Source organism: Solanum verrucosum, unplaced genomic scaffold (genome assembly GCF_900185275.1).
Source record: "Solanum verrucosum unplaced genomic scaffold, falcon-dt-bn FXZP01000261.1, whole genome shotgun sequence".
Lineage (NCBI taxonomy): Eukaryota > Viridiplantae > Streptophyta > Magnoliopsida > Solanales > Solanaceae > Solanum > Solanum verrucosum.
In genome coordinates this window covers 13,298,073-13,322,366 of record NW_026019969.1, presented here as the reverse complement: position 1 = coordinate 13,322,366, position 24,294 = coordinate 13,298,073, and the positions used below count along the sequence as shown (strand labels likewise).

At 35.0% G+C, this 24,294-nt stretch overlaps 5 protein-coding genes across 5 annotated transcripts; 1 reads left to right on the top strand and 4 right to left on the bottom strand.

Annotated features, from left to right (window-relative positions):
* Positions 1-474: 474 nt before the first annotated feature.
* Positions 475-5,045, top strand: LOC125816163 (uncharacterized). Its single transcript, XM_049495757.1, has 4 exons — positions 475-638; positions 2,664-3,092; positions 3,628-3,884; positions 4,819-5,045. Exons 1-3 carry the CDS (start codon positions 564-566, stop codon positions 3,856-3,858), a joined length of 735 nt encoding a protein of 244 aa, XP_049351714.1. The 5' UTR covers positions 475-563; the 3' UTR covers positions 3,859-3,884; positions 4,819-5,045.
* A 618-nt stretch (positions 5,046-5,663) lies between these two features.
* On the bottom strand, positions 5,664-6,939 carry LOC125816160 (GDSL esterase/lipase At5g03980-like). Its single transcript, XM_049495753.1, has one exon. The coding sequence runs from the start codon at positions 6,844-6,846 to the stop codon at positions 5,749-5,751; it is 1,098 nt and encodes a 365-aa protein (XP_049351710.1). The 5' UTR covers positions 6,847-6,939; the 3' UTR covers positions 5,664-5,748.
* A 485-nt stretch (positions 6,940-7,424) lies between these two features.
* On the bottom strand, positions 7,425-10,388 carry LOC125816157 (ferredoxin--nitrite reductase, chloroplastic-like). Its single transcript, XM_049495750.1, has 4 exons — positions 9,840-10,388; positions 9,034-9,388; positions 8,620-8,908; positions 7,425-8,385 (listed from the first exon to the last, which is right to left on the bottom strand). The coding sequence occupies exons 1-4, from the start codon at positions 10,219-10,221 to the stop codon at positions 7,648-7,650; spliced, it is 1,764 nt and encodes a 587-aa protein (XP_049351707.1). The 5' UTR covers positions 10,222-10,388; the 3' UTR covers positions 7,425-7,647.
* Positions 10,389-12,675: 2,287 nt separating this feature from the next.
* Positions 12,676-16,666, bottom strand: LOC125816158 (uncharacterized). The gene is made up of 7 exons (XM_049495751.1): positions 16,310-16,666; positions 15,088-15,145; positions 14,801-14,881; positions 14,550-14,585; positions 14,180-14,419; positions 13,957-14,098; positions 12,676-13,737 (listed from the first exon to the last, which is right to left on the bottom strand). The coding sequence occupies exons 1-7, from the start codon at positions 16,483-16,485 to the stop codon at positions 13,253-13,255; spliced, it is 1,218 nt and encodes a 405-aa protein (XP_049351708.1). The 5' UTR covers positions 16,486-16,666; the 3' UTR covers positions 12,676-13,252.
* Positions 16,667-19,766: 3,100 nt separating this feature from the next.
* On the bottom strand, positions 19,767-21,173 carry LOC125816164 (cyclin-dependent kinase inhibitor 7). Its single transcript, XM_049495758.1, has 4 exons — positions 20,825-21,173; positions 20,649-20,698; positions 20,206-20,421; positions 19,767-20,072 (listed from the first exon to the last, which is right to left on the bottom strand). The coding sequence occupies exons 1-4, from the start codon at positions 21,140-21,142 to the stop codon at positions 20,003-20,005; spliced, it is 654 nt and encodes a 217-aa protein (XP_049351715.1). The 5' UTR covers positions 21,143-21,173; the 3' UTR covers positions 19,767-20,002.
* Between the last annotated feature and the right edge of the window lie 3,121 nt (positions 21,174-24,294).

Below are 24,294 nucleotides of genomic sequence, written 5' to 3'. Positions count from 1 at the left end.
TGACTTTGGGATGATATTCCTTACTAAAAAAGTGGTGTACATATACCCTATTATATAAGAGCATATTTACCCTTTTCAGAGAGTAAATACAATAATTCTAAAATTGATTTTTTTAGTTCCAAAAATGTCATGTTTCTTTAAAAGATTACCTCGCCTGTTTTGCGTCAAGGGCGGAGCCACCTTAGGCAAAGGGATACACTCTTCGTCAAATTTCTAGCTATACCATTATAATGCTTACCCTCCGGACCGACCCTACCCAACTTTAAACAATGGATAAAGTAATTTTTTAAGATCACAAGACATTTTTTGAAATTAAAAAGAAAATTTACAACTATTATTTTTTTAAAAAAATAAAATCATCCCGGTTCTAAATTGTAAAATTGAGGGGTTTCTTTGTCTTTTCACCCCATTTTCAATTTCAATTTCCTATAAATACACGGCCCATTTAGAGGTCCATGGATAATCTAAGCAGTGGGTGTACCCGGATCCGGCACCACTCTTCCAAACTCCAAGAACCCATCCCTTAAACCCCTCAATTTCATGTGGAGAAGACCTTATCTTTCATGGCAGTTACACAAACCCAGTTCCCTGCTATGATGGCTCTCAAACTCAATTCTCCAGCCGCCAATGGTTTTCAGGTGACCAACATTACCCTCTTTTATGTTTTTCCATTATTATTAGACTCTATTCTTTAAATTCTTAGCGTGGTTTTATGCGTTTCTTGAAATATTTAAGCATGTATGTGATTCTTGATTTAAAGAATTGGATTTCTTGATAATTACTGGAATTTTTCTTTACTTATGGCACGGAGAAATTTTGTATTGTTTGCGTACACTCTATCCTGTCAGACCCTACTTGTTGTTGTTGTTGTTGTTGATATATTCTCATATCCATGTACAGCTGGTTGTTGAAACTTGATAGGCTTTTCTCTTTGTTCTTCTTTTAGTCATTTGTTCAGGTTCTTGTTGTATTAAAACCAAGCTACCATCTAATTCTATATTTTACATCCATATGGGAATGTCACTTACTTCATTCAGAGGCGAATCCAGGATTTTAAGAAAACGGGTGCACCATTGCTTTAAAGATAAGATCAAAAAATTTATAATAACAATAACTAAGCGAGCAATACATAAAAATTACATTACCACAAAAAATATCATCAGTTTACAATTGTACTCGACGACACTTCATATTTTGAAAACGATCTATAATAGCATCATTACTTACATTTTCAAATATCTTCCGCTCTATCTTACAAACTAAACATCCATTCAAAAATTCTTCACCAATGCTATTACGTAGATCATTTTTGATGAGCTTCATTGAGGAGAATGCTCTTTCCACACTTGCCGTAGCTATTCAACTTAGTCAACTATTCTTGCAAATAACTATTCAACTTAGTCACAAATTTAACTAGCAAATTTAAAATAAAATAAGAGAATCTCATATCTTTCACAATAAAAAATAAGGGAATCACACCCTTGCAAGTTCAAATAAAATAGAGGAATCACAATCCTTGCAAATCTAACTAAAATAGAGGAATCACACCCCTTTCACATTTAACAATAAGAAAATCACACATTCATAATAAAAAGAGGACTTATGCCTCTTTTGCATTCGAAATCACATATTCATAGAAAGAAGAGGAATCACACCCCTTTCACATTTAAAAAATAAGGGAATCACACCCCTTTCACATTTAAAAAAAAAAAAGAATCACACCCTTCAAAATTGATAATATAATATGAAACTTATTCATTACAAGTTACATCCGCAAAATATGTAAGTTTGAGATTATCAATTCTTTAGCTATTGATTATTTCCTATTATAATGACAAGATTTTTTTATATGAAAATCCTAAAATTAAAGTGATATATACATATATATATATATATATATATTATTGTTTTTTATCTTGTTAGTTTGTTTATTAAAAAGAGAAATCACAAACTAAAATTACCTTAAACTTTGACAATGATGATTTCTCTAAATTCTTGACTTGAAGTTGGAGACTTGAAGCTTCTTCTTTGTGTGGAAAATAGAAAACAAATTTGAAGAGAGAAGAAAAATATTGTTGGAACTTGGAAAGTGTGTGGGAAGGAAACTTTTGAAGTTTTGACTTGTAGAACTTTTTTTTTTGAAGGAAAAATGTGTTTTTAGTTAATAAAAATACATTGGAGCGAATTGGGGCTGCCTGGGATCGAACCTGCGACCTGTGAGTTGAAATCTTGCAATGATACCAGTGAACCATCCAGCCATTTTGAGAACGGGTTCAACAAGCTTTAATTTAATATATTCTTTAATAATTATAGAAGTAATATATCGAGTTTAGTCGGATGACCACGGGTTCGGATGACCCAAAATTAATACATAAAATCGCCCCTGACTTCATTCCTTTTTTGTTTGACAATTTAATTTGAGAAAGTTTGTAGCCCTTCATTTGGATTACTAGGTTAGTGGTTGGTTGTTGTCCAGTACCCACTACTAGTACAACTACTATTGTTGTTTCTTTTTTCTGTTGCCATTGTTTTGGTTCTTTTCTTGCTTTTGTTGCTCTTACTTTATTGTTATTGTTGTCGTTCTTGTTATTCCTCTTTTTCCTGGTTTGCTTCTTTTCTCCTGTTTACTCAATCTGGATGACAGTCTCCTTCTATCTTGGCAGATTTTACCATCGTTGACTAAGTCTAATATGTGCATTTTGAGCATCAGATCAAACGGGACACGTCCAATTTCAAGACCAAAAATAATCTGCAATATGAACATAGCAGCTGGACGATCAGATGAACCTCACAAATTTAACTTGGAGAACGTAATAGACCAGGCAAGGAAATTGTGGGACAATACTCCTGCACCAGTCAAGAGTTTCCCTTGGAATAGAGCTCTGGACCATTTTGTTCAACTTATTCTTGACATTGTTTTGACAGTTACCAAATACTTGTATGTACCCGTACTTGTAGTTACCTCAATCAGTGAGTTGTCTTACTGTGCACATGAGAGGAAGCTTTATATCACCCTGCTTCCTTTTCTTGCTGGTGTTGCTATTGCTGGCATCTTAAAGTCAGCAGCTTTGGAGTCATCTCCATATCTCAAGGTGATCGTTTTGCTCTACATTGTTCATGAAATTCCAGTAGAAGACTGTTGATGGTTAAATTCCATGTTGCTGATACAGTTGTGTTTCATGTGTGAACACCTCATCTAAAAGCTTGAGTTGTAAGGGAAAGCACACTTTCGTTTTGCTTAATTATGTCTTCTACATAAATAAAATATGAAATGTTACCAATTTAAATGCATCTATTAGATCATTTCTCAAACAAAACGAAAAGGTGATCTATTAGATGGCCTCTAGAGTTTCATTGCCTAGTTGGTAAAACTTGGAAACTAGATTGAAAAAATGTTCGCAATTATTTTCTACAGTAACAAACTCTTCCATCTCTGTTATTCTGTTTGCCTATCCTTGTTTCTTTTTCCCGCTAACTTCAACTTATCCTGGTTTGGCTTTTTGCAATGATGACCACATGTTTGTGCTATATGTCTAGAGTTGTTCTGCTTCTTTGTCCAAGAATAAAACAACATGAATGGATTCTGGTTGTATTCTGACATGTTTCTTGCTCTGTTTACAATGTTAGAATGCAGATGTTCCTTGGCATTTGATTGTCACTGGCCTTTTCTTCACACTGCTAAAGTTGCCGGGACCATATTATCCATATTGGGGTCGGATTTTTATCCCACACCTTGCAAATGGGGCATTGTTCAGAACTTTGTGGTTTGCTTTCCTCTGGTACAGAAGGCCTAGGAAGTCAGTAGAAACGACGCTGCCTGATTCAGTAGTTGCTGATCCTGAACAGAATGGACTGTAACTTTTTGGCGACAAGTATTTGAACTGGTAATAATATTTGTTCTCCTAAAATTAGATTCATTTCCATATTGAAACTCGCTGCTACTTGTGCCCTAAAAATGATACAGGCACCTTTCTTTTGGTTATCAATAAAGAAAAATAATACAGGTGCCAATACTTGGCAAAAGGTGTTTTATGAATGCGAAAGGGAGAAAATTTTGCTGGGCGTTTTATTTGTTTGAGACATATTTTTGTCTATTGTAAGGTGCATGTGTGCTCTTTTCATATTTTAAAGGGTCAAAGGGAATCTTGAATGCAATCTTTTGTACTTGGTAGTAGTAAGTCTGCCTGCACTGAATCTCGGTCTCCCGAATAAAAGGTACTCCATTAATGATAATAGATTAGTAGTTCTGAGAGTCAAAACTCGTATTCCTTCTGCAGTGCATTAAGCTGATTTTGTGCCCTTTTTTACTTCCTTTCCAATTAAATGAATGTCCTCTATGCTAAGGTCTAGATTGTAATGCTTACTCAGACAAGAGGTTTCTCTTGACTGCTCTTGAATACTTTCAGCAACAATTTGAACTTCCAACTTTAAAGGCTGTTTGAAATACATTTAGACTTAAATGTAAATGTTATGATGACAAAGTCATCCAATAATGTGTGGTTTCTTAACTATGCTTAACTATACTTGTAATCCCTTTATAATAGTCTGTGTGATTAAAGTTTCTCTTTAATATTTGACCATTTAAGTAATTGACTTAACCTTGTGATGTGGAATTCTTCAATTATGAATTTCTAAAATGTTGTTAATAGAAACACCAGTTACCTTTGATATTCAAGCTGTTAAATGTAGTCAGGACAGCAATGCAAGTGATTCTTTGTTTTGGGTATCACTGTGTTACCATTGGAAGTTTCTTTCATAGTTTAGAAAACAAGATATTTGCAAGCCAGTATTGTTGACTGATGAAATTATTTTTATTAGGGGCAAATTGCTACTTTTGGCAAATTTTACTACAGCAATCAATTGATTGGCTATTGGATCAACCAAGTTCGAAGATATTTGGTTTTCGCTTCAGGAGGGGATTTGGTTTTTAGTTCTTGTGCAGAAAGTGAAAGCTTCTTTGCAATAAAAAAATAGGTATCGCAGTTAATAATATTCATTGTAAACATTTTTAGATTTATCCCTAATGTACACGTCCTTTCAAAGAAGTGTATCTCTTCTGTATTGCTTTTACTTTGTTCTCACTGTAATTGGATTCCTATGAGTTTTGAGGTTCTCCCTTTGGAAAAAAGACCATCTATTGCCATTGACTTGATGCCCCTGCATGACTGAGGTTTTCTCTCGATTGGGAGGTGACATTTATCATACGTGTCGAGCATGGTAGGACAGTAAAAGTGCTCCTTATGATAGGGAGATGTTCTCATATTGTAGAGCATATCTGAACTAATAACGAAAATATGTGCAAGTTTGCAGGTGACATTGTGTTTAGTCTCTTACGTCATCTTAGATAGATATTATTGGAACCTTGATGGTGAGTATTGAAGTGGAGCATGTGATAAACAGTACACCAGAACAGTAAAAGAAGATTCAATAGATTATTTGAGCGCCAAAGTTTGGTAGAATACAAACAGTCAAACCCTTAGTTGTTAATCTCAGGCTTAAGAATAAGGTTGAAAGATAACACAACAAGATAAACAGAGTACTTAATAAACATTTAAATCATCTCTAGAATAATGTTTGAATTAAATCAGGGTTCTTTTATTTGATAAAACTCAAAATTATAGTTAGTTGTTACAGAAGCTAAGAGGGGCATTCCTCTGTATGAATCACTCAGGGCCTAGTCTTTGAACCCATACTATTTACTGAGACGTAACTGAACATAAACAACTGTCTTAGACGAAGAGTAAATGCCTAACAATAGAAGACATGTCTTTGATTCCTGGAATGATGCCTTTCTACTGCTGCTGTATCTTCTCCAAACTTGAATTCTGGAAATATGAACCCTTTTTGGCTGAAGAGTGTATCAATCAGGTTCTCCAAAGCCTCGGGGGTCAGTTGAAATCCATCCCAATGTATATAAGAAGCCCTATCAGAACATGCTCCGTCATCTTTACACTTCTTCTGCATATCAAAGTTGAACAGACCATCGCCACTGCCACGACATGACTTCATCAAAGTATTCTTTTTGAATCCCAGAAAGGCGTGGTTCTTTAGAAGGGCCATGAACGCTTTGTAGTAATCTGCATATATGATGTGAACATCAGGGTATTTCAAACGCAGCTCTAGAACTGCTTGCCAAAGGTGATCATTGTGAAGCTTTGCGAACATATTCAGTCCCTTGTGGCATCTGCTTTTGTCAATTGAATCGCCTTCAGGAAACAGAGTTCGATAACCCGGAAAGCAGCCCATGGGTACAATTCCAGAAACCATAACAGTTTTAGCTTCAGCTTCTTTGATGAGTCTTTCAACTGAATTCTTAATGGTCTCCACCACTTCAGGCACGAGATGGGATGCCTCGGAAATAGATTTTCCATGTAGAAAAGCCTGCTTGTAGTCGTTGATGCCTGGTTGATCCATAAAGATGAGTGCCTTCTGAAGAAGCTTGTTTTTTCCACAGTCATGAAAGTTGAAGCAATGTTTATAAAAGAACTTCATGAATGTGACAATCTGTGATAGGTCATGAGACTGAGGAGGTGGTGGGATGCCATTCTTGAGGAAGAAAAAGGGTTTCATGATGGTTGCTCCAGGGGTCGCAAAATTCAGACCAGACTCGACGAATTCAGTGCCTTCTTGGGTGTAGGGTTGTGGAGAAGGCAAATTGAGGGTCACAGAAATATGATTAGTGGCTGATGATGTCAAAGAAGAATCAGCATCCCCTAAATTGTATATGGAATCAAAGGGACCAAGTAGTACAGCTTCTTTCGCCAGAGAGAAAGAAGAAACAAGAAGAAGACAGGAAGAGAGTAAAAACAAGATCAATAAACAGCGGCTGCTGCATTGAGAAGCCATCAAAGCAGAGAAAGAAATTAAGGAGAACAAAAGAGATTAGGTTTGTAAGGCAAAACTATGAGGAGACGTGAAAAATATACTGTATTTATAGAAGGTAACATCTTTCCTAAGTTGATTAGGATTAGAATTTGTTGATTATAATTCGTTTTCCTTAGTGGATTAGGATTAGAATTATATAGTTTTTGGGTAGAAATTTACTGATTTTTATTTTTATAGAAACCAAATTCTCCAATTTTATCCTTTCCATATCTTGTAAAGAAACGGAATTCTCTTTTCCTTTTTTTACAAAAACTAATTAGGAAAATAAAAGGGATATATTATCTTTCTAGTATATTCTTTCAGGGAGCAAAAAAAAAAAAATTGGGTCTTGAAGGATGGAAGTTGAAGAAACAAGGAAATCTTGCTCTTTCTTGCTGTCTCTTTGTACTCACTAGTCACTACAACATGTTTTGCAATTACAAAGACTGAAACTATGTAATCAGAGAATCAGTTCTTGCGAGCAAATCTCTTGCAAGAACTGACTCAAAGAAGCATGACATCCGAAAAAAATGATATTGCAGTTACAAGGAACAACACGGTATTAATAATATTCAATAGAGGAGGATGGATGCAATTTGCTTCAAAAGAATATAGTATGTAATAATTCTCAGGTAGGTAGGAATGTTTGTGTTGATTTATCGTAACAATAAATGATATGAACACAACATATTTCTGATAAATCAAACCAGCTCTCAACTATATACCTCCATAATCTCTAGACATAATTGCACATTCCATCATTATAATCTAATCCAAATTTTATTAGTCTTCTGTTTCTTCTCTTTCTCGTGGAACTGCACCAAAGTTGTTAACTAGTAAGTCCACAATAAGTGGTACTAATTCATCACACGGAACGGCTTTCTTGTATACTTCTCCCAAATGTGAATCACTCCCTATTCTGCCTCCTAAGAAAACATCGGCGCCTTCCACAGTCTTCTTGTCCTTATCTCTAGTCAGGCATCCCATGAATCCAATGTCTGCAACTTGAACTTGTGCACACGTATTCGGGCAGCCTGTCCAGTGCATCCTTACTGGCCTCGTTAGAGATACTTGCCTTTGAACCTCTTCGGTGATCTTCAGGGAACGAGCTTTTGTCTCAATTATGGCTTGTCCACAAAACTGGTTACCAGTACAAGCCACTAAACCTTTCATGAGAATAGGTGGATCAGGTGAAAATTTGCTCAAAATAGGCTCTTTTAGCAGTGCCTCAATCTTTGAGTTCTCAATGTTGGGAATAATAATGTTCTGTTCCACAGTCAGCCGTAGCTCTCCTGAGCCATACTCATCAGCCAAACGAGCTAGATCATCCATGTCGTCTGCTTGGACACGACCCACTGGAATGTGAAGACCAATAAAACTATAGCTTTCCTGTTTTTGTGGATGTACACCAAGATAATCTCTTCTTTCCCATTGTTTCTGAACCAAGTCTTCCGGAGATGATCTCTCTAGCTCTTGCTGAGGCATTCTCTTTTCGACCTCTGCCCTGAATCCTTCTACACCCTGCATTAGTTGAAATTGGAGCAAGTTAGACCATCTAACGAAAATTCTGATCTACCTACGTAACAGATACCCCCCTCTAGATGAGAACCAATCCATCAGTTTTCACCATTACATGAAGTAGGACTTGCTATAGAACATTATCAAATCAAACTTAGAAAACTTTGTTGAGGCCATTTGTTAAAACTTGAGACAAAGCAAGCATGACAACGGTGAATGTACCGATGTATCACTCACCAGTTCATCGATTAACCACATCATTCTACATTTCTGCCTGTTCCCTCTGAAACCAAGATCTCTAAAAGCTTCCAGTATTGCTTTGCAAACCGGAACAACATCATCAGCTGGAACCCATGCATCAAGAGGAATTGCCTCATCACATCGTTTGGCACTGAAGAACCCTCCCACAAGCAGGTTGAATCCGAATCGTCCATCTTTTATGGCAGGCATGTATGCAAGATCATTGATATGAGGGTGCTCATAAAGATCATGAGAGCCTACTACACACGGATTCCACTTCCTTGGCCTACAATAAAATCAAAACATTGCAAAATTCCTGTTAATGAAACCACTTTAATCTTCTCACACAAGAGAACCAACAAAATGATTATAGCACGAATCAACGACATATATACTGTATGGAAGACTTACAAGTTAGAAACTGCCGGATTGCCTCGTGAATTACCAGTGATAAATTGGGAGAGCAAATTAGTGTAAGGTCTTGTGTCAACTATTTCTTCAGGATCAATTCCAGCCAGAGGATTTCCAACTGGATTCCTGACATTATCCATGCCACTCTGCAAACTAGTCAAGCCAACTTCTTCAAGTCCCTTCAGAATCTCAGGCACATCAGGTAGCACAACCCCACGAATCTGCCAATTTTGCCTTGTCGTAATATCAGCACATCCTTCCTCCCCGTATTTCCTTATCACACTTGCCAAATATCGAGTTTGAGCACTCGTTGTTACTCCATTTGGAAGTTTCAACCTCATCATGAATCTCCCATCTGGTCACACCAAATTTGGTAATGAAAATCAGTGTTTTAAAAAGGCGTTTCATGCAGTACAGAGTTAGGCGGATGAGATGTATGTGATAGAGGCGGGTGCACCATACAAATGATGGATTCAACCGAATGCATCAGTTTTGACACGGAATATAGATATACATGTGAAAACCTATACTCACCCTGTTCCAATTTATATGTGGTACAGTTTAGATTTCGAGAGTAAAACTTCTTTACATTCGACTGTGAATTTGGATATCAAATCTAATCACAAATTAATATTTAAAAATACTTTTAAAAAATGAAAAAATGAAATCCTTTAGTGTCATTACCATAACATATAGTGTCATTGCCATAAACAAACTGAATCTATAAAGTTTAAATTCTGAATCGGCTTTTGATAGTTGAGTTAGTTATTATTACATATGGTGTGGACTTGAGGTTGAGTACTTACATTGATTCTTTCTCCTATGGAAGAGGCCAAGCCACTTAAGCCTAACATCGATGTCATCCTTAGTAAGCTTAGATTGATCTATCTCTTCAATTGGAATCTTAGCTAACTCTTCAATACCATTTTCCATGAACAACTTCATAGGTTCCTTCTCAATCTTCACCTTCTCTTGAGGATTAATACCTTGCCTAAACTGCTCTTTTAGTATCCAATATCCATCTTTTTCCTCAACTCTTGGTTCTAGTCTCTCAGCAGCAACCTCTGGAGGCCCCACCGCAGCCACTGTCTGCGGCGGAGTTGCATTGAGCTTGACAATAGTACTCTTGGAAAATCTAGTTGGATTTGGCAATGAAGGTGCCAAAAATTTGATAGAAAAAGATGCCATTTTGGAAGTTGCAAAAGAGATGTCAGACCATTTTGTAGAGCTGTGGGAGTGAATGAATGTGTGGCAAAACGTTTTAGTGGACTCTTGATTGTTGCAAAGGGTCGTTAATGTTAAAATAAAGTTTGGACAAGAATGTCCCTTTTACCGTTAAACTTTTCAAACATTGTAGCAAGTTGGTGTCAGGTGACCATAAAAAGGGATTGGATGCGGTGAAGTGAAATTTATAAATAATGTGTTATCGCAATGACTGAATTAATTAAGAATATTAGAGTAGAAACAACATAAAATAGTATGGTTATTTAATAAACAATTTGGATATGGGTGAAATATAATGAAATAGTCATTTTTGAGGTTTCTTAGAAATGATATAATTAAGAGAGCGATTATGAAAAAGGTTTTGGGAATTATAAAAGGAAACTTCGAGTTCGTATTAGTTATTAGTGGCGCGGTCCAGTGCATAGGATTTGAAGCTGGAACCTTAAGGTGAATGTTGAATTCTAAATCAATGAGGCAACCTTTAATCTTGTATTCAAGGGATTCAAAATCTGTAATGCTACAGTATGATACCAAGAAAGCCAAGTCAACCACTGTTTCATCCAATTAAGGATAACAGCCCGCATATATATATATATATAAACTTTTGTCGAGTAATTTCAGATGAACACCCTCTCACTCTCTCCTAGATTCGCCCTTGCTAGTCATGAGTTGAGAATTGAAATTGAACTACATGACAACAAAATATATCTTCTAGAATTTCTCTACTATTAATCAAGATTTCTAAGTTTACCCCTCTTAATATAGGTTTATTGGGAGCGAAATTAGATTAGTTAGAACAGTGGAATTGGATAGCTAATAGTTTAGGCCTCGTAAGAAAAAGTTGTGGCAAGTGAAGCATATTTGGTGGGTGATTTAGTAAATTTAAGGGTACCCTTTTGGGACTATGAATGGGTAAGAGAGGCGTGTGGCTATTGGTGATGATAAGAAATTAACTGGTTGGCCTCAGTTTTTCTACTTGACGGGAGCCCACTCTTCCTTGTCCTCGCATTCTTGGAATTCTACATCATAAGCAATAATTCAACTATTTATTCTTTCTCCATTTCGAAAATTGAAAACTAAATACAAAGATGTGTTATGATCACTAAAGAAGAACTTTATTTTTCTTATAAAAAAACAAAGAAACCTTGTTAAAACTTTTCTTCAGATTTAGATATTTTATGAGAATATTATGGAGAATAAGTTGGATTCGGTTATATGAATTTTCATTTCGTCATCTAAACTGATCATATATATCATCATCATAATAAATAGAACAAAGGTGAAAATACGTTTAAATATTTATATATATAATAAAAATAATTTCCGTCTTCTTTTCTTTTTTTTAGATTTTCTTCAAATTCGTAAATGTAATATCCTTAAAAAAATTGAAGTGAAATTAAAGTATTCCACCGTGAATGGTGATCACCAACCTTACGGGCAATATTATGGCATATTAAGTCTACAAATATACGTACCATCAATTTCAGGGACAAGAAAAGGCAAATTAGCAAAGAAGAGACAAGAGTCCAACATACAGAGGCACCGACTCCTAGCCGCCTCACTTGTATTGGTCCTGAGGCCGATTTGCCTACCATAACATGTGGCCTAAAGTTTTTTGTCATTATCTTTGCCCACCATGTTATAATTATTTGTTGCCAAGACATTTAAGAGAGAAAAATTATTGAAACATGTGATTTGAAAAAAATTGATATTTGTAAGAGTATTAGTTATCTCATTAAAAATAAAATAAGAAATTTCAAATGAATTATTATTTCTAATATAAAAAAATATCATTCTTTAACCACATATAATGAGAAAGGTAAGTAGTTAGAAGCCAATAAGTTTCATTGTGCATAGTAATGAAATGCAAGAAGCAGAATTTAACTGCTTGGATTCAAAGATGTGCATAGGTATTTTGCATATCTGTTAAATTACATAAGAGGATCTGAAAAGGGCTAGTTCAGTACGTAATACAAGGAACGGGTACATCAGAATCTAGTAACTTAGACCCAAACTCTATATATATATATATTAAAAAATCAACTAAAATGTACATATGAAAACTGTGAACCAATTGCACAAATAGGTTCTGTGAAACAAGGGGTTGCCATAACTCATAAATTGCAATTTTAGATCCGCCTTTGGAAAAAGGGGAAGAAAAATGAAGACTCTGAAAACTGAATATCACACCTATAATCAAAGACTCAACCAAGTATCACGATATTATATGCCTTGTGGGTTATTTACCTACTTGAGACAGTAGGTGGCATGCAACTGCTACTCATCAAAGGATGTAAGGTAACCCCGCAACATGTTACAGCATTCTCAGTTAGTATTATCATCTTGCACCTTCCTGAAGTCATCAACCAACTAAAAAGAGGGGAATGGTTTTCCGACCTATAACAGAGTTCGACAAAATTGCAAAATTTCCAGATATATACACAGCCAGAATACATAGCTGATCCAGGTTCATAATTATACAGCAAAGTTCTACAGTATTTATCTCATATGCTAACGAGTCTCTGGCAGAATAGATACGTTATGTACATGTGTGGGAAGACAGAAACGTCATATTCCCAGAAGCAAGTAAAAGTGCCTTATGTACATGTTACCGAACAATATATAAAATCACCACTTGCTAAAGGCTCCCAAATAGTTTCTTATCATCACATCACCTGAAGCAACTGAAGAGTGGCACAAACGCTTCCCAGACCAATCAAATGGTACATGCTGCTTTCCATATATTAACAGCTCTCATACACACCACATCATGTCTGCCCATCCCATTAAGATAGGAGATGTGTTACTCATTTAACCTGTACACTTCGTTCTAGTAGCCAGCCAAATCAGATCATTAGTCAGTTTCACCTTGAAAAGTGACCTCCAATATTTCATCATAAACTTCTTAAATCATGGAGGTAAAATTATGATATTAACCATACAGTGCATCTCAAAGAAATGTGAAAAGCTGAAGTGAGTTCCACAAGAAAAGGCCTCATAACCGTGAACGGCGGAAGTTTTTGATAGCATTTAGTGGCGAATGCTTACGCACTGAGGAAAATGGTTGGCCTTTTAAGGAAGAAGTATACTTAACATCCCAACCTTCAACATTCTTAGGAACACAAGCATCAAAAAGGATTTGGCCAAGCACAGTGTGTGCACTTAAACTGGGATTTGGCCAAATAGGCAGATCTTTTCTTTCTTCGGAGGAAGAGCCAGAATCACTAACATTTTGACGGTCAGATGAACTTGGCAAGAAAAAGTGATCATTTGGTCCCCCTGCAACTCTTCTAAAACTTCCATTCGAGTCAGCTGCTGCATTTTGGAGGTCACAAATCATGTGAGATATCTCATCATGCATATCATCCAAGCCATTTCTCTCTCCTAGTTTCTTAATTCTGCTAGTGAAAACTGAAGTTGCCTGAGCAAGTAGTTGATCAATAGCAATGCTGTACTGGATGGGATCACTCTTGTACATACCTGCAAGATAACGATAAATGTTTGATGCACACGTTCAAAAACATCGAACTCAGAGAAAATTGGAACCAACAGTATATGCACAGAGTAACCGGAGAAAACCAAAAGGGATACAAGCGCTAGATACAGAAAACAGTGTGTCCGAAGAACAAAAATGCTGAAACACCGTAATGATATGACAAGAAAAGAATACAGCAAGAGACTACTGTAGTATCAACTGACCTACGTGACAGGAACTCTTCCACATTATCATTTTGATATCTGCTCCCATGTCTTGCAAGCTGTGAGCAAATTTAGATACAGATTGATATGGTGCAATATCATCATTTTCTGAGCACAAAATGAGAAAAGGGGCCCCAAAACTCTGCAGGGGAACAGGATAAATCAACTAGGAGGGATAACATATTAGGAATTTCAAAATGACTTCCGACTAGTTGAAACTTACAACTGAGGAGTAAAGAGTTCGCCAATACTCAGAACGCTGGGATCCAAACCTAGTTATGAATAGGGCATCTAATCCAGAAGTAAAACCTTTCGCAACCAGAGACAGTAGCTTTGTGGAGCCGGGGAACTTTAGAATTGTGGGAGGCACAGCAAATTGTGCTCCAAAGTCTGCAGTGAAATCAACAGGACAAGAATCATAAATTTGACCTGAGATGCAGTTAATGACCAATTGGCTGTCCTCCTGCAAAAGAGTGAAAGATTCAACAAATAGTTAATGCTATCAATAATTTATCACAGGGGAAAATATGGATCTCTGAATACATAGCAATATATGTATTCCAACCTCACAGCAGATTCAAAGAATTGCGTACCAGATTAACTTGAGCTTCAGATCTCCCTTTAACAATCTGCATCAAGCGGAAAGTATTAAACGCATTGCTCTCCAATAACCAAAGACCAAGGACTTTACCCTTAGGTCAACATGATTTGCTGGTCAAACCCACAAGACACCTCGACGAGGCAGCATAGGGGATGCAAACACACAAAAAAAAGGATGAATTCAACCAGAAGTGAAACAGTGTACATCAAAAAGTCTTGTGAGTGATTGTCGAAGTCACTATACCTGAAAAAACTTATACATGCAGGCCTTAGAACCACCAGAAAGAGCTGCCACAACAACTGGACAAGGCCGACATCTTAGCTCCTAGATATTTAAAGATAAGAATATTAGGACATGAAAATGGGAAATTTGGGCCAACAAATTACTAATCAACTGCATGTTATGACTATATCATCATAATCCCATCATCGTTCACAAATTAGGTTTCACAGATTCTGTCTCATACAGTCAACAAAACCCTATAGGACAAAGTATACCAACATTAGCAAAAGCAAAGATAAACAGCTGACCTCGACAAGCTCTCTCAGAAGAGAATATGCCAGTGATGTAGCCTTCTCAGGTATGTATCTGCATAGATTATTCACTGCTCAAACTTTTGAACTACCAACCAAAAAAAGGAACAAATAATATTCATTGGTGTACACTGTTAATGATGCAGCATTAAAACGAGACAAAATCCAGATCATGATATATTTGCAATACAGGAAACCAGAAAAGAAATCAATATATGATCAAAATCAGCTTGATGCCAATGGCTATATAAGCATCAAGAACAGAGATGCATTACACTCAAATTTCCGCCTTCTTGATGCTTCAATTGTTGAAAATTTCCATCACTACCAAATACACAATGCCTCATACTAGTACGTGTAAATCATACTGCTGCCACACGAGAATCACATAACATCTCCACCATGCCCCATCTCCTGACCCAAGGTTTCTCTATTGTCTCCTTCAATCACATAAAAAAGAAAGATAATCCTTAGCCTAAACTGGCATTCCTGAAATCAATCTTCAGCAGTCCAACACCAAGTGCATCTCAACTTTCGAAGTTCCAAACCAATAATAGTCTTGTGGGAAGTTGGAATGGCAAGACACAATATACTTGCTTCCTAAAGAACCACACATTTGAAGAAAGTTGCAAAAGATTAATCTGCTCATGTACATCATCGAACTCTCTATTTCCTATCCTCGGAAAGGTTTATTGTGATTGTCATGCCACTAAACTTTACCAACAACAGGAATTGCCGATGTCCATTAAAACTCCAGCATGCTCCCTTGCACAACCACAATTGTAAACTCAAATCTAAATTAAGCAACTTAATACTCTAGAGAAAATACTACTAGTCAAATACAAAATGCGCCAATGTTTCCTGTATCAGGAAGATAACTAATTTATGTGAACTCACTAAACAATCAGATCTTAAACACCTTACCACTGTATGAATACAGACTCAATTTTCAATAACTAAATATGAGCACTTAAACCAATTTAATCTAACACAAAATATAACCATCAACACCAATTTCAATACTAAAATACGACAACTTAAGCACATAGGCCATACTAATAGGCTTGCGTTAAGCTAGTTCTAGTCATTAGATATTCTCCTAATCTAGCTTGAGGTTTACTAGAAAAAACACAAAATAAATGGAATGATAAAACCACAGATAGGTCAAAATTTGCACAATCACACTCGTAATTCGAAAAAAGAGTTCAATTGAGCTTACAGGGTAGCGAAATCGGCAAGGCAGACAAGAGAGCTCCAACCAAGAGAAGCATAAAGATCAACATAGCTCTTCAATTCAGTTTCCTGAATTGAAACCCAAGCGAAGATTATCACAATTCCTTTGACCTTTTCATCAGAATTCCTCTCCCAGTAAAATCTTCCACCGTCGATTGACATGACCGATACAACAAAAAACTCCGATAACAAAAGCAAGAGGAGGAAGGTGAATCGGAAAGTAGAGAGAGATGAAGGTAGAATGTGGGTGGTGTAGTTGGTGCAATATCGCACATGTGCCACCTCAGATTGTCAGCACGCGTTTAGGATGATTATCCTCCGATTTTTACGCTACTAGAAAAAGCCTATAACGCCGTCGTATTGGAATAAACTTGTGACAATTAAGTGTATCAAATGATGAGCTGGAAATTATGCTAATCAGTATATACTCGGATTTGGATATGATTCAGTATTATACTTCCCTAAATGCGGCAGAAAGAACGAAGGGTCAAAAGATAATCACTTTATTTAGTCTTATAATTAAGAATTAAGAAAAATACATAACAAGGTATCAAATTAAGCATATTCTCTGTGTGAGAACAAGTTGCTATCAAATTAAAGTTATATTAATCCATGTGTATCTCCAATATCCAATTTGATCTGTCAAACTCGTTCCTTAACAATTTTGTAATGTCAATTTTAATTTCCTACATCTTCGCTCCCTTTTTCATTATCTGGTATGATGGAAATGTGATATTTTTACTTATCTTTCTATGTCAATTTTGGGTGATGTTGTTTAATTAGACATGAAATTCAAGGGAAAAAATAATTTATCGATGATAATGGATGAATTAACGTGTCATATTTAAAGGTAATTGTTATAGTGTATGTTATTTGCAAATTACATAGTATTGATTGATGTCGAGATATGTGGCGAAACGATAGGTTGGAGGTTTCACTTTCACATGGCATATGGGAAAGTGAAAATGGATACAAAAGTCATCCGAACGAGAGGAAATTTCAATATTTTGGATTTGTAATCCAAGAAAATGGAAAGATGGACGATAATGTTACTCATCATATTTCAGTGGGGTTAATGGAATGGTGCCTCACATTGATTTTTTATGTGACAAAAATGTGTCAATAAAACTTAAAAGTAAGTTTTATAAAGTTATTGTTAGGCCAACTATTTTGATTGGATGGAGTGTTGACTGGTCAAAAACTCGCAATCCAAAGGAATGTTGAGATGGATATGTGGGAATATTATGAAGGATATGATTGAAACGAATATTCAAGATTAGGTGGGAGGCCTTCGTGATGGACAAGATGAGGTAAGCGATATTGATGTGATTCATGTATGTCAATAGAAAAAAAACAGATACTCAGTGAGGAGTTATGAGAAGTTGAATATGGTGGGCATGAAAAGAGGTAGAGGTAGGCTGTAAAAGTATTAGGAAAAATGTGATTAGACAAGACATGATACACATACACTTTATCGAGAACATGACCATAGATAGGAGAATTGTTGATGATTAAAGTAGAATATTAATCAGTAAATAATCGTGCGTTGTCTAATTTTTGTAGTGTTATAATTTCCCTCCAACATATCATATTTTTTGATTTATTACCTCATATTGTTTTCATACTTGTTTTTTATAAGTTTTTACTTAAGCCCAATTTTATCGAAAATAGCATATCTATCTTCACAAAATAAAAGTAAGATTGAAATACACTTTTTACTAGACCTGACCTATGGGATACATGCATTGTGTATGTTGTTGTAATTACAGTTTCTTAAACATTCTCTAATACTTTACTGATATGAAATTTCTAATTGTACAAAATCTTAGAAGATTTATGTTTTAATGGTATATAAAAAAAATGTTGAGGTGGAGATTATTATGGGATGGGGAGATTGACACATTATTGGACTAGAAAAAATAGACCACCATTGTAGTGTGTTAGTCTATTTGTAGGGAGGAGTGTGGGGGCGCAGGGTTACTGCCACTACCTTCAGCCGAAAATTAAATAAATGTGTAATTTATTTACTGCTCACTCCACTAATATACATGGTCCCCAACCCCTATACTTTTGTCTCCTACTCTCCACTCTCCACCAGCACTGAAATCCATTTTTATGATCATATTCATACTACTTACTAAAGTGAGAAATTCGAAACTAAACTGTTTAACCAACCTTCTTCTTCTTCTTATTTGATTGATCCAATACATTAGTATTATATTAACAACATTCCCTCTCTATTTTGAATGCATCAGATCCAAAGCACATGGAAGTCAGCTCACCTCCACTCCTCCACGGCACGTGCACACCTCCCTCTATACTTATATACTAGTAATTCAAATTTGTCCAACTCTAATTACCAACTAGTAAATAGTTTCAAGAATATTGGTTCATGTATTTTGTTATACTCACTTATTAAAAGGTACACTTCACATGTGATTGGTGGATTTTTCTTGCTTAACACAAGGGTCCCATGGAAAGGTACATACATTTGCTTTCTGTACTTCTCTTCTTTTTTCCTTTTATGGGGTTTCTTTTGAAAAAGAATAAAGTATCAAAGAAAAACTTTATGCCAACAATCACACAGATCAGCAAGCCAAACAGTACCCAATTAGTTCTATAATCTAGCTTCCGTCTTTCTCTATTCTTGGAAAAATTTGACTACATTTCTCTGTTTTGTTTTGTACCTTAGCAGTTTCTATCTCCCAATAAAATGTTCAATAATATCAATAGTTGACTATGTCCTTTTTAACCGTCTTTTCCAACTACTATATTTCTAGAGTAAAACAAAGCTAAATACTTGGAGATGTATTCAAGATTAGAAGACAAAATATTGATGAAATTAACTAGATCCCTACTTCACCAACCAGCAAATTAAGCAATCCAGACATATTCATATTTTTGTGGCCGGTGGGCAAATATCATTTACTTCTTTCCTTCAAAATAGTATGCCCATCTCTTCAGAAAAACTAAATGACAAAAATCTTTAAATGGATCGATCCTCTCAAGTCCTATCACATGCCCGACGAAATAGTCATATGCATGCCCACATTTCCATGAAAGACGCGCTCTTCCTTCTCCAACCAAAAAAAGTAAAAAAGACAATTCAATTAAAAAAAAAAAAAAGAACAGGCATTCAACATTTACACAAATTCGTTATCCTTTTCCCTTAAAAAACAAACCGAAAATACGCCCAAATAAAACAAACAAAGTGGACACACAACACAACAATGCTAGTAATTTTTAGTTTGTATATTCAAATTGAAATTCCAGATCGGTCACCATCTTTTCATGCCCAACACAGATAGATAATCACTGGCTCGCACAGTCAGTCTCAGTGTACTTTTTACCATCCAAAAACAGAACCAAACAGCACACATTTTTTAATGCAGATAGTTCCTACTCATGAGGAAGGTTGCAAAATTGCAGAAACAAGGTTCAGTTATGGCACTACTAAAACCAACAAGGCTTCACATAAATAGCTTCTTTACACAAATATGGAAAGACGAATGGCTGTACACCGATAAAGCTAAACTAAGCTGAAACAGTAAATAGTAAATGCTGATCTAAAACTAGAAATGGAAAGAAATTCAAAAGGATCAGAGTATTGGATTCCGCCGTGTAAACCCCCTTCAGCAATTGTACTCTAATCTCTATTTTTCTTCATTGATTTATTTCTTCAAGGCTTCAAACTAACCCACTGGTAACGTCCCTCTAATGGAGCGTCCTTCACGATATCGTAATTGTACCTGCAAGCACCATTACAAGGAAATCATTACTAGCATATCCCTCTCTTTTTTCACCTTTTTTGGGGTCACACTAAAATGAGCCTGTGGGGTGTATGTTTTCTTATCATGCGCACCCGAAGCTTTTAGCACTTACTTTTCTGCAAATCTTTTTTGTTCGCGCTTTTCCGCTGCTGAAAAGAATTCTTCGATCTCTGCTTCTGGTGGAACCTTCGACGCAGACGGCTGTTTCCGGGGAGCACTGGCAGACGAAGATGATTTTTTGGTTGTCGTGGATGATGACTCCATATCTTCCGAGTCTCCGCAATGCTCACTAGGTGGATTCGGCAGATCAATTGGCTTGAAATTTTCACTGCTCCAAAAAGAAAATTGAGAAATCAACGACAACAAAATTAGATAAACAGAAACATACGTAAAACAACAATTATATAGAAGATGAAATGAACTCAAGTAATGGAGAAGATTTTTGGAGTTACGGTTTCCAGTTGAAGAATGAATAGACACTCACTCACAGCCAAAGAGGAATTTATCACTTCAAATTCTGAAAGAAGAAGAAACGTATAACAACGTATTGTTTACCTGAAACCGCCGTTAAAAGAAGCCGAATTGTACGTTCCGAATTCCTCGGCCTGCCACAATTCAAAATTTAAAACCGAATATCTTTTGAATTTATTCAAGCAGTTATGGCATATAAGAAAATGATTATTTAAATAAACAATAAATTTGAAGTAAATGCATTCCGCATTTAACCTCACCTTCAGATCTAACGATTTCAAAATACTCTTCATCATAACTTCACCAGACTCATAACAACTCGAACACTGCGAATTCGTCGGAATATGAACAGACATTACAGATGTAGCCGGCGAAGCTGAATTCTCACTAAAATCAACGTCTGTAACAGAACCAAATTTTCTTCTCTTAGTTGAAGAGCTCATAGAACAATTACTCGTAACCTCCTCCTCCACATCATTATCTCTTATTCTCAAACCTCCATTTCCAATCTCTGTCACCTTCATTCCACCCCTGATTTTCTCGCATTTCTTAAGAAACTCTCCCATGGTAGCTTTCATGTATTTACATCACAATGAATAAATATGAGTATATAAAAAATATGAATTTACCTTAGAATGAAAAAGTAACAGTCTCTTTCAAGTAGCAGTGACAGCTGAAATTAGTTAGAACGCAGAGTAGGGGTAAATTAGGAAATTCAAAAGTAGATAGATTTAATCAACGGTGGAGATTAAATTAGGCGGTTACGGGAAGAGAAACATGTGGTCCTAGCTCCGTTAACGGTGACAGCAGAAGCACATGGCAATGCCGTTAAGAAGATCTGGCCGTTTCGTAGAAGAATGATTACCGAAGGATTGTCGAATCAGAGAGTGACACGTAAGAGAGTAAATTGACCGGGTGATACCGGTCGAAGTAACCGGGAGTAAACCCAGTCGGGTTAGAAAGTTGGTTACAATTAGGCAGAACCGAACGGTACAAAAAATTCATGCAAATTGTTTCCAAAATGCCTTTCTGGTAAAAAGCAAACAGTGCTTTTTTCATCAATTATATTTTTTTAGTTTTTAAAAGAAAATTTAGCTTTCTTTCTTTTCAACTTCTACTTGTTTTTGTGAGTCTCAAAGTACTATTTCAAGTACTTAGTTATGTTTGATGGAGTTATTTTTTCATCTTTTAATGTGATGCTATCAGAATTTCGAGAGTTAAACAGTTTATTTTGACTATGAATACAAATATAAAATCTTTAATTTTTTAGATATAAAATCTGTAAACTAAAAAATATTGTACACCATAATAATTTACAATTCAAAATACAAAAACAGACTTGTTTAAATTTCAAAGCTGAAAATTATCACATAAATTAAGGAGGGAGCATCAGATACTTATTAAATTAGCCATTTAGACAATTTAGGAACCTATGTTCATTAAAAGCATATTCATGTAATTTTATAAGTGAAATTAAAAAGAATAAAATGTAAGCACATTCTTATTTTACCTTCGGTTAAATAATTATTGGAGGCTACGATAATATACTATTTATTTTATGTTTAGTTGTTTGGTCCAAATAATAGAATACATGCATGCTATCACAATTTTCAAGAGGGAGAATTAATTTGGAAGTTGATGACACACAAAATTCAAACTCTCTAAAAGATGGGCTAAGTTCCAAAATTGTTCCTTCTGGAAATCTTGTGCTAATATATAACAGAAGAAACTTCTATATCATTTTTAAAAAAATATAATAATATAAATGGCAATATGTCATAGTCTAAGAATTAAATAAAAGAATACAAGGAGTGTCGATAAATGACATTTTCTAATAATGGAATACTTTAGAATACTTTAATTTTGGAATCCTCCTATACCACTTCTTATATTTTCTTATATACATATATATGTAAAATTGGGAGAAAAAGTTATTCAAACAATAATATATCCAAACAAAACATTTTAAAAGATTTTAATATAACGACAAAAAACAATTATTAGCTTTAAATACTGGAGAGTTATTGGATGATTCATACATACTTGCAAGACTCGAAATCTTTTCATTTATTCATTCCTAAGCCAAGGTCCTATAATAAGTTTTGGGCCATCTTATGTTTTTTTGTTAAGAGATTCTCACATTTTCACAATTTAAGTACTGATTCCATTTAAATAAAAGTAGCTCTTTTTCTTTACTTTTCGAGTAAGCATTTTGAAACCTCCTTAAACATTTGTATGATACATAAATTTCCTCTCATAATTGTGGAAGTAATTTTGTTCATGTACTTTGGCACCATTCATGTATTACCGTAGAAATTATTTTATTTTTATCATATTGTAATGTTATATTAAATATAATATTGATTTTGATTGTTATTTAAATTTCATTATGATGTATTATTAAATTCATCGTTATGTAACGACAAAAAAAATTCATTTTATTTAGCAATTGATTTGGTGCAGTTACATCATTATCTTATTTTTTTTCTTTGTTTATTACTTAATAATCCTATTTTATTTTTTAACTTATCATTTTCCTATAACAATATTCATGATCTTTCGATATATCGATAACAATATTATACAAATAAGAGGAGCAACTCAAGTTAGACGAGAGGTAGAAATGTAATTTCAAAAGACTCGACCAGATGTCATGGGAATTAGGCAAGTACGTAGGTACATAATAATAAGTTGAATTTATATATAATTGGCAAATAGGTTAGGTTATTAGGTTTGCCAAAAAGTCTCCCTCCATGCACGACTCATATATGTTATGCCACTTAATTAATTTTGGTCTAGGACAAGGTGTGTAAAATGGATCAATTCTCCTACTCTAAAACTTATTTATTCAATTTGTAATCTTCAACTACTTATAGTACGTACTACGACATAACATAACAAAAACACAAAGAACCATAAGGAAGGACGTTATTGAATGTTTAAATTTGAAGGTATTCGAGAAATAGGGAGAAAGAAGAAAAAATGGAAGTAAAAAGCACTTCTCATTATATCTTTTTTGGTATATATATCTACTTGATATTCAATATCTATTAACTCGAGTACTCAACAACAACAATAGAGTCCCATCAAAATAATGGGATCTGAGGAGGGTACGTACTACATAAAGTGTACGCAAATTTTACCACGTTTTCAAAAGACCTTCGACTCAAATTAGCTTAAGCACTTCAAGAGATTGTTTCATGTGTCCATTTGATAAGATAGTTTTTATAATCGTAGTTAAGATCAGCTTACACATATTTTAACTAATTTATCAATTGCCTCCCACCAACATCTATACACATAAATTGGTACTATAAATAAGTTAATTGGGAGTCTTTAACAGAAAGGGAAAAAGAGTGCCTAACAATCCTCATAAAAGACAATTAATAAGTGCCTAATATAATACCCGTTACAAGTTATAACTGTATTGAGTTAGTTATATATGCCTTTACGCAATATTAACTGCCCATTTCAACCTTACACCTTTCCATTAATACTTCTTAAATAGTTAGGCAAAAATAATTCAGACCAAAGTCAAATACTAATTAAAGAAGAGAATTTGTATTCATGGAGAAGTCATTTTCTGGTATTTGATACATGACATATATAGTTAAGTTATTCTTCATGGGAAAAAATCATCAAAAGGAAGAAAATGCTTTGACTTTTAACTTCATATATATTACTAGCTTCTAACACTTATATTAGTCTCTCCCACTCAAAATTTTAGTCG

Coding starts and splice junctions, on each gene's coding strand:
- LOC125816158 (XM_049495751.1), bottom strand. CDS start 16,485: ATGTCAATCGACGGTGGAAGATTTTACTGGGAGAGGAATTCTGATGAA. Junction 15,146..16,309: donor CTTGCCGATTTCGCTACCCT/GTAAGCTCAATT, acceptor TAATCTATGCAG/ATACATACCTGAGAAGGCTA. Junction 14,882..15,087: donor TTCTGAGAGAGCTTGTCGAG/GTCAGCTGTTTA, acceptor TTAAATATCTAG/GAGCTAAGATGTCGGCCTTG.
- LOC125816163 (XM_049495757.1), top strand. CDS start 564: ATGGCAGTTACACAAACCCAGTTCCCTGCTATGATGGCTCTCAAACTC. Junction 639..2,663: donor CAGCCGCCAATGGTTTTCAG/GTGACCAACATT, acceptor CTATCTTGGCAG/ATTTTACCATCGTTGACTAA. Junction 3,093..3,627: donor AGTCATCTCCATATCTCAAG/GTGATCGTTTTG, acceptor TTACAATGTTAG/AATGCAGATGTTCCTTGGCA.
- LOC125816157 (XM_049495750.1), bottom strand. CDS start 10,221: ATGGCATCTTTTTCTATCAAATTTTTGGCACCTTCATTGCCAAATCCA. Junction 9,389..9,839: donor CCATAGGAGAAAGAATCAAT/GTAAGTACTCAA, acceptor TGGTGTGACCAG/ATGGGAGATTCATGATGAGG. Junction 8,909..9,033: donor AATCCGGCAGTTTCTAACTT/GTAAGTCTTCCA, acceptor ATTTTATTGTAG/GCCAAGGAAGTGGAATCCGT.
- LOC125816164 (XM_049495758.1), bottom strand. CDS start 21,142: ATGAAAGCTACCATGGGAGAGTTTCTTAAGAAATGCGAGAAAATCAGG. Junction 20,699..20,824: donor TGAAATCGTTAGATCTGAAG/GTGAGGTTAAAT, acceptor GAATTGTGGCAG/GCCGAGGAATTCGGAACGTA. Junction 20,422..20,648: donor TCTTTTAACGGCGGTTTCAG/GTAAACAATACG, acceptor TTTTTGGAGCAG/TGAAAATTTCAAGCCAATTG.
- LOC125816160 (XM_049495753.1), bottom strand. CDS start 6,846: ATGGCTTCTCAATGCAGCAGCCGCTGTTTATTGATCTTGTTTTTACTC.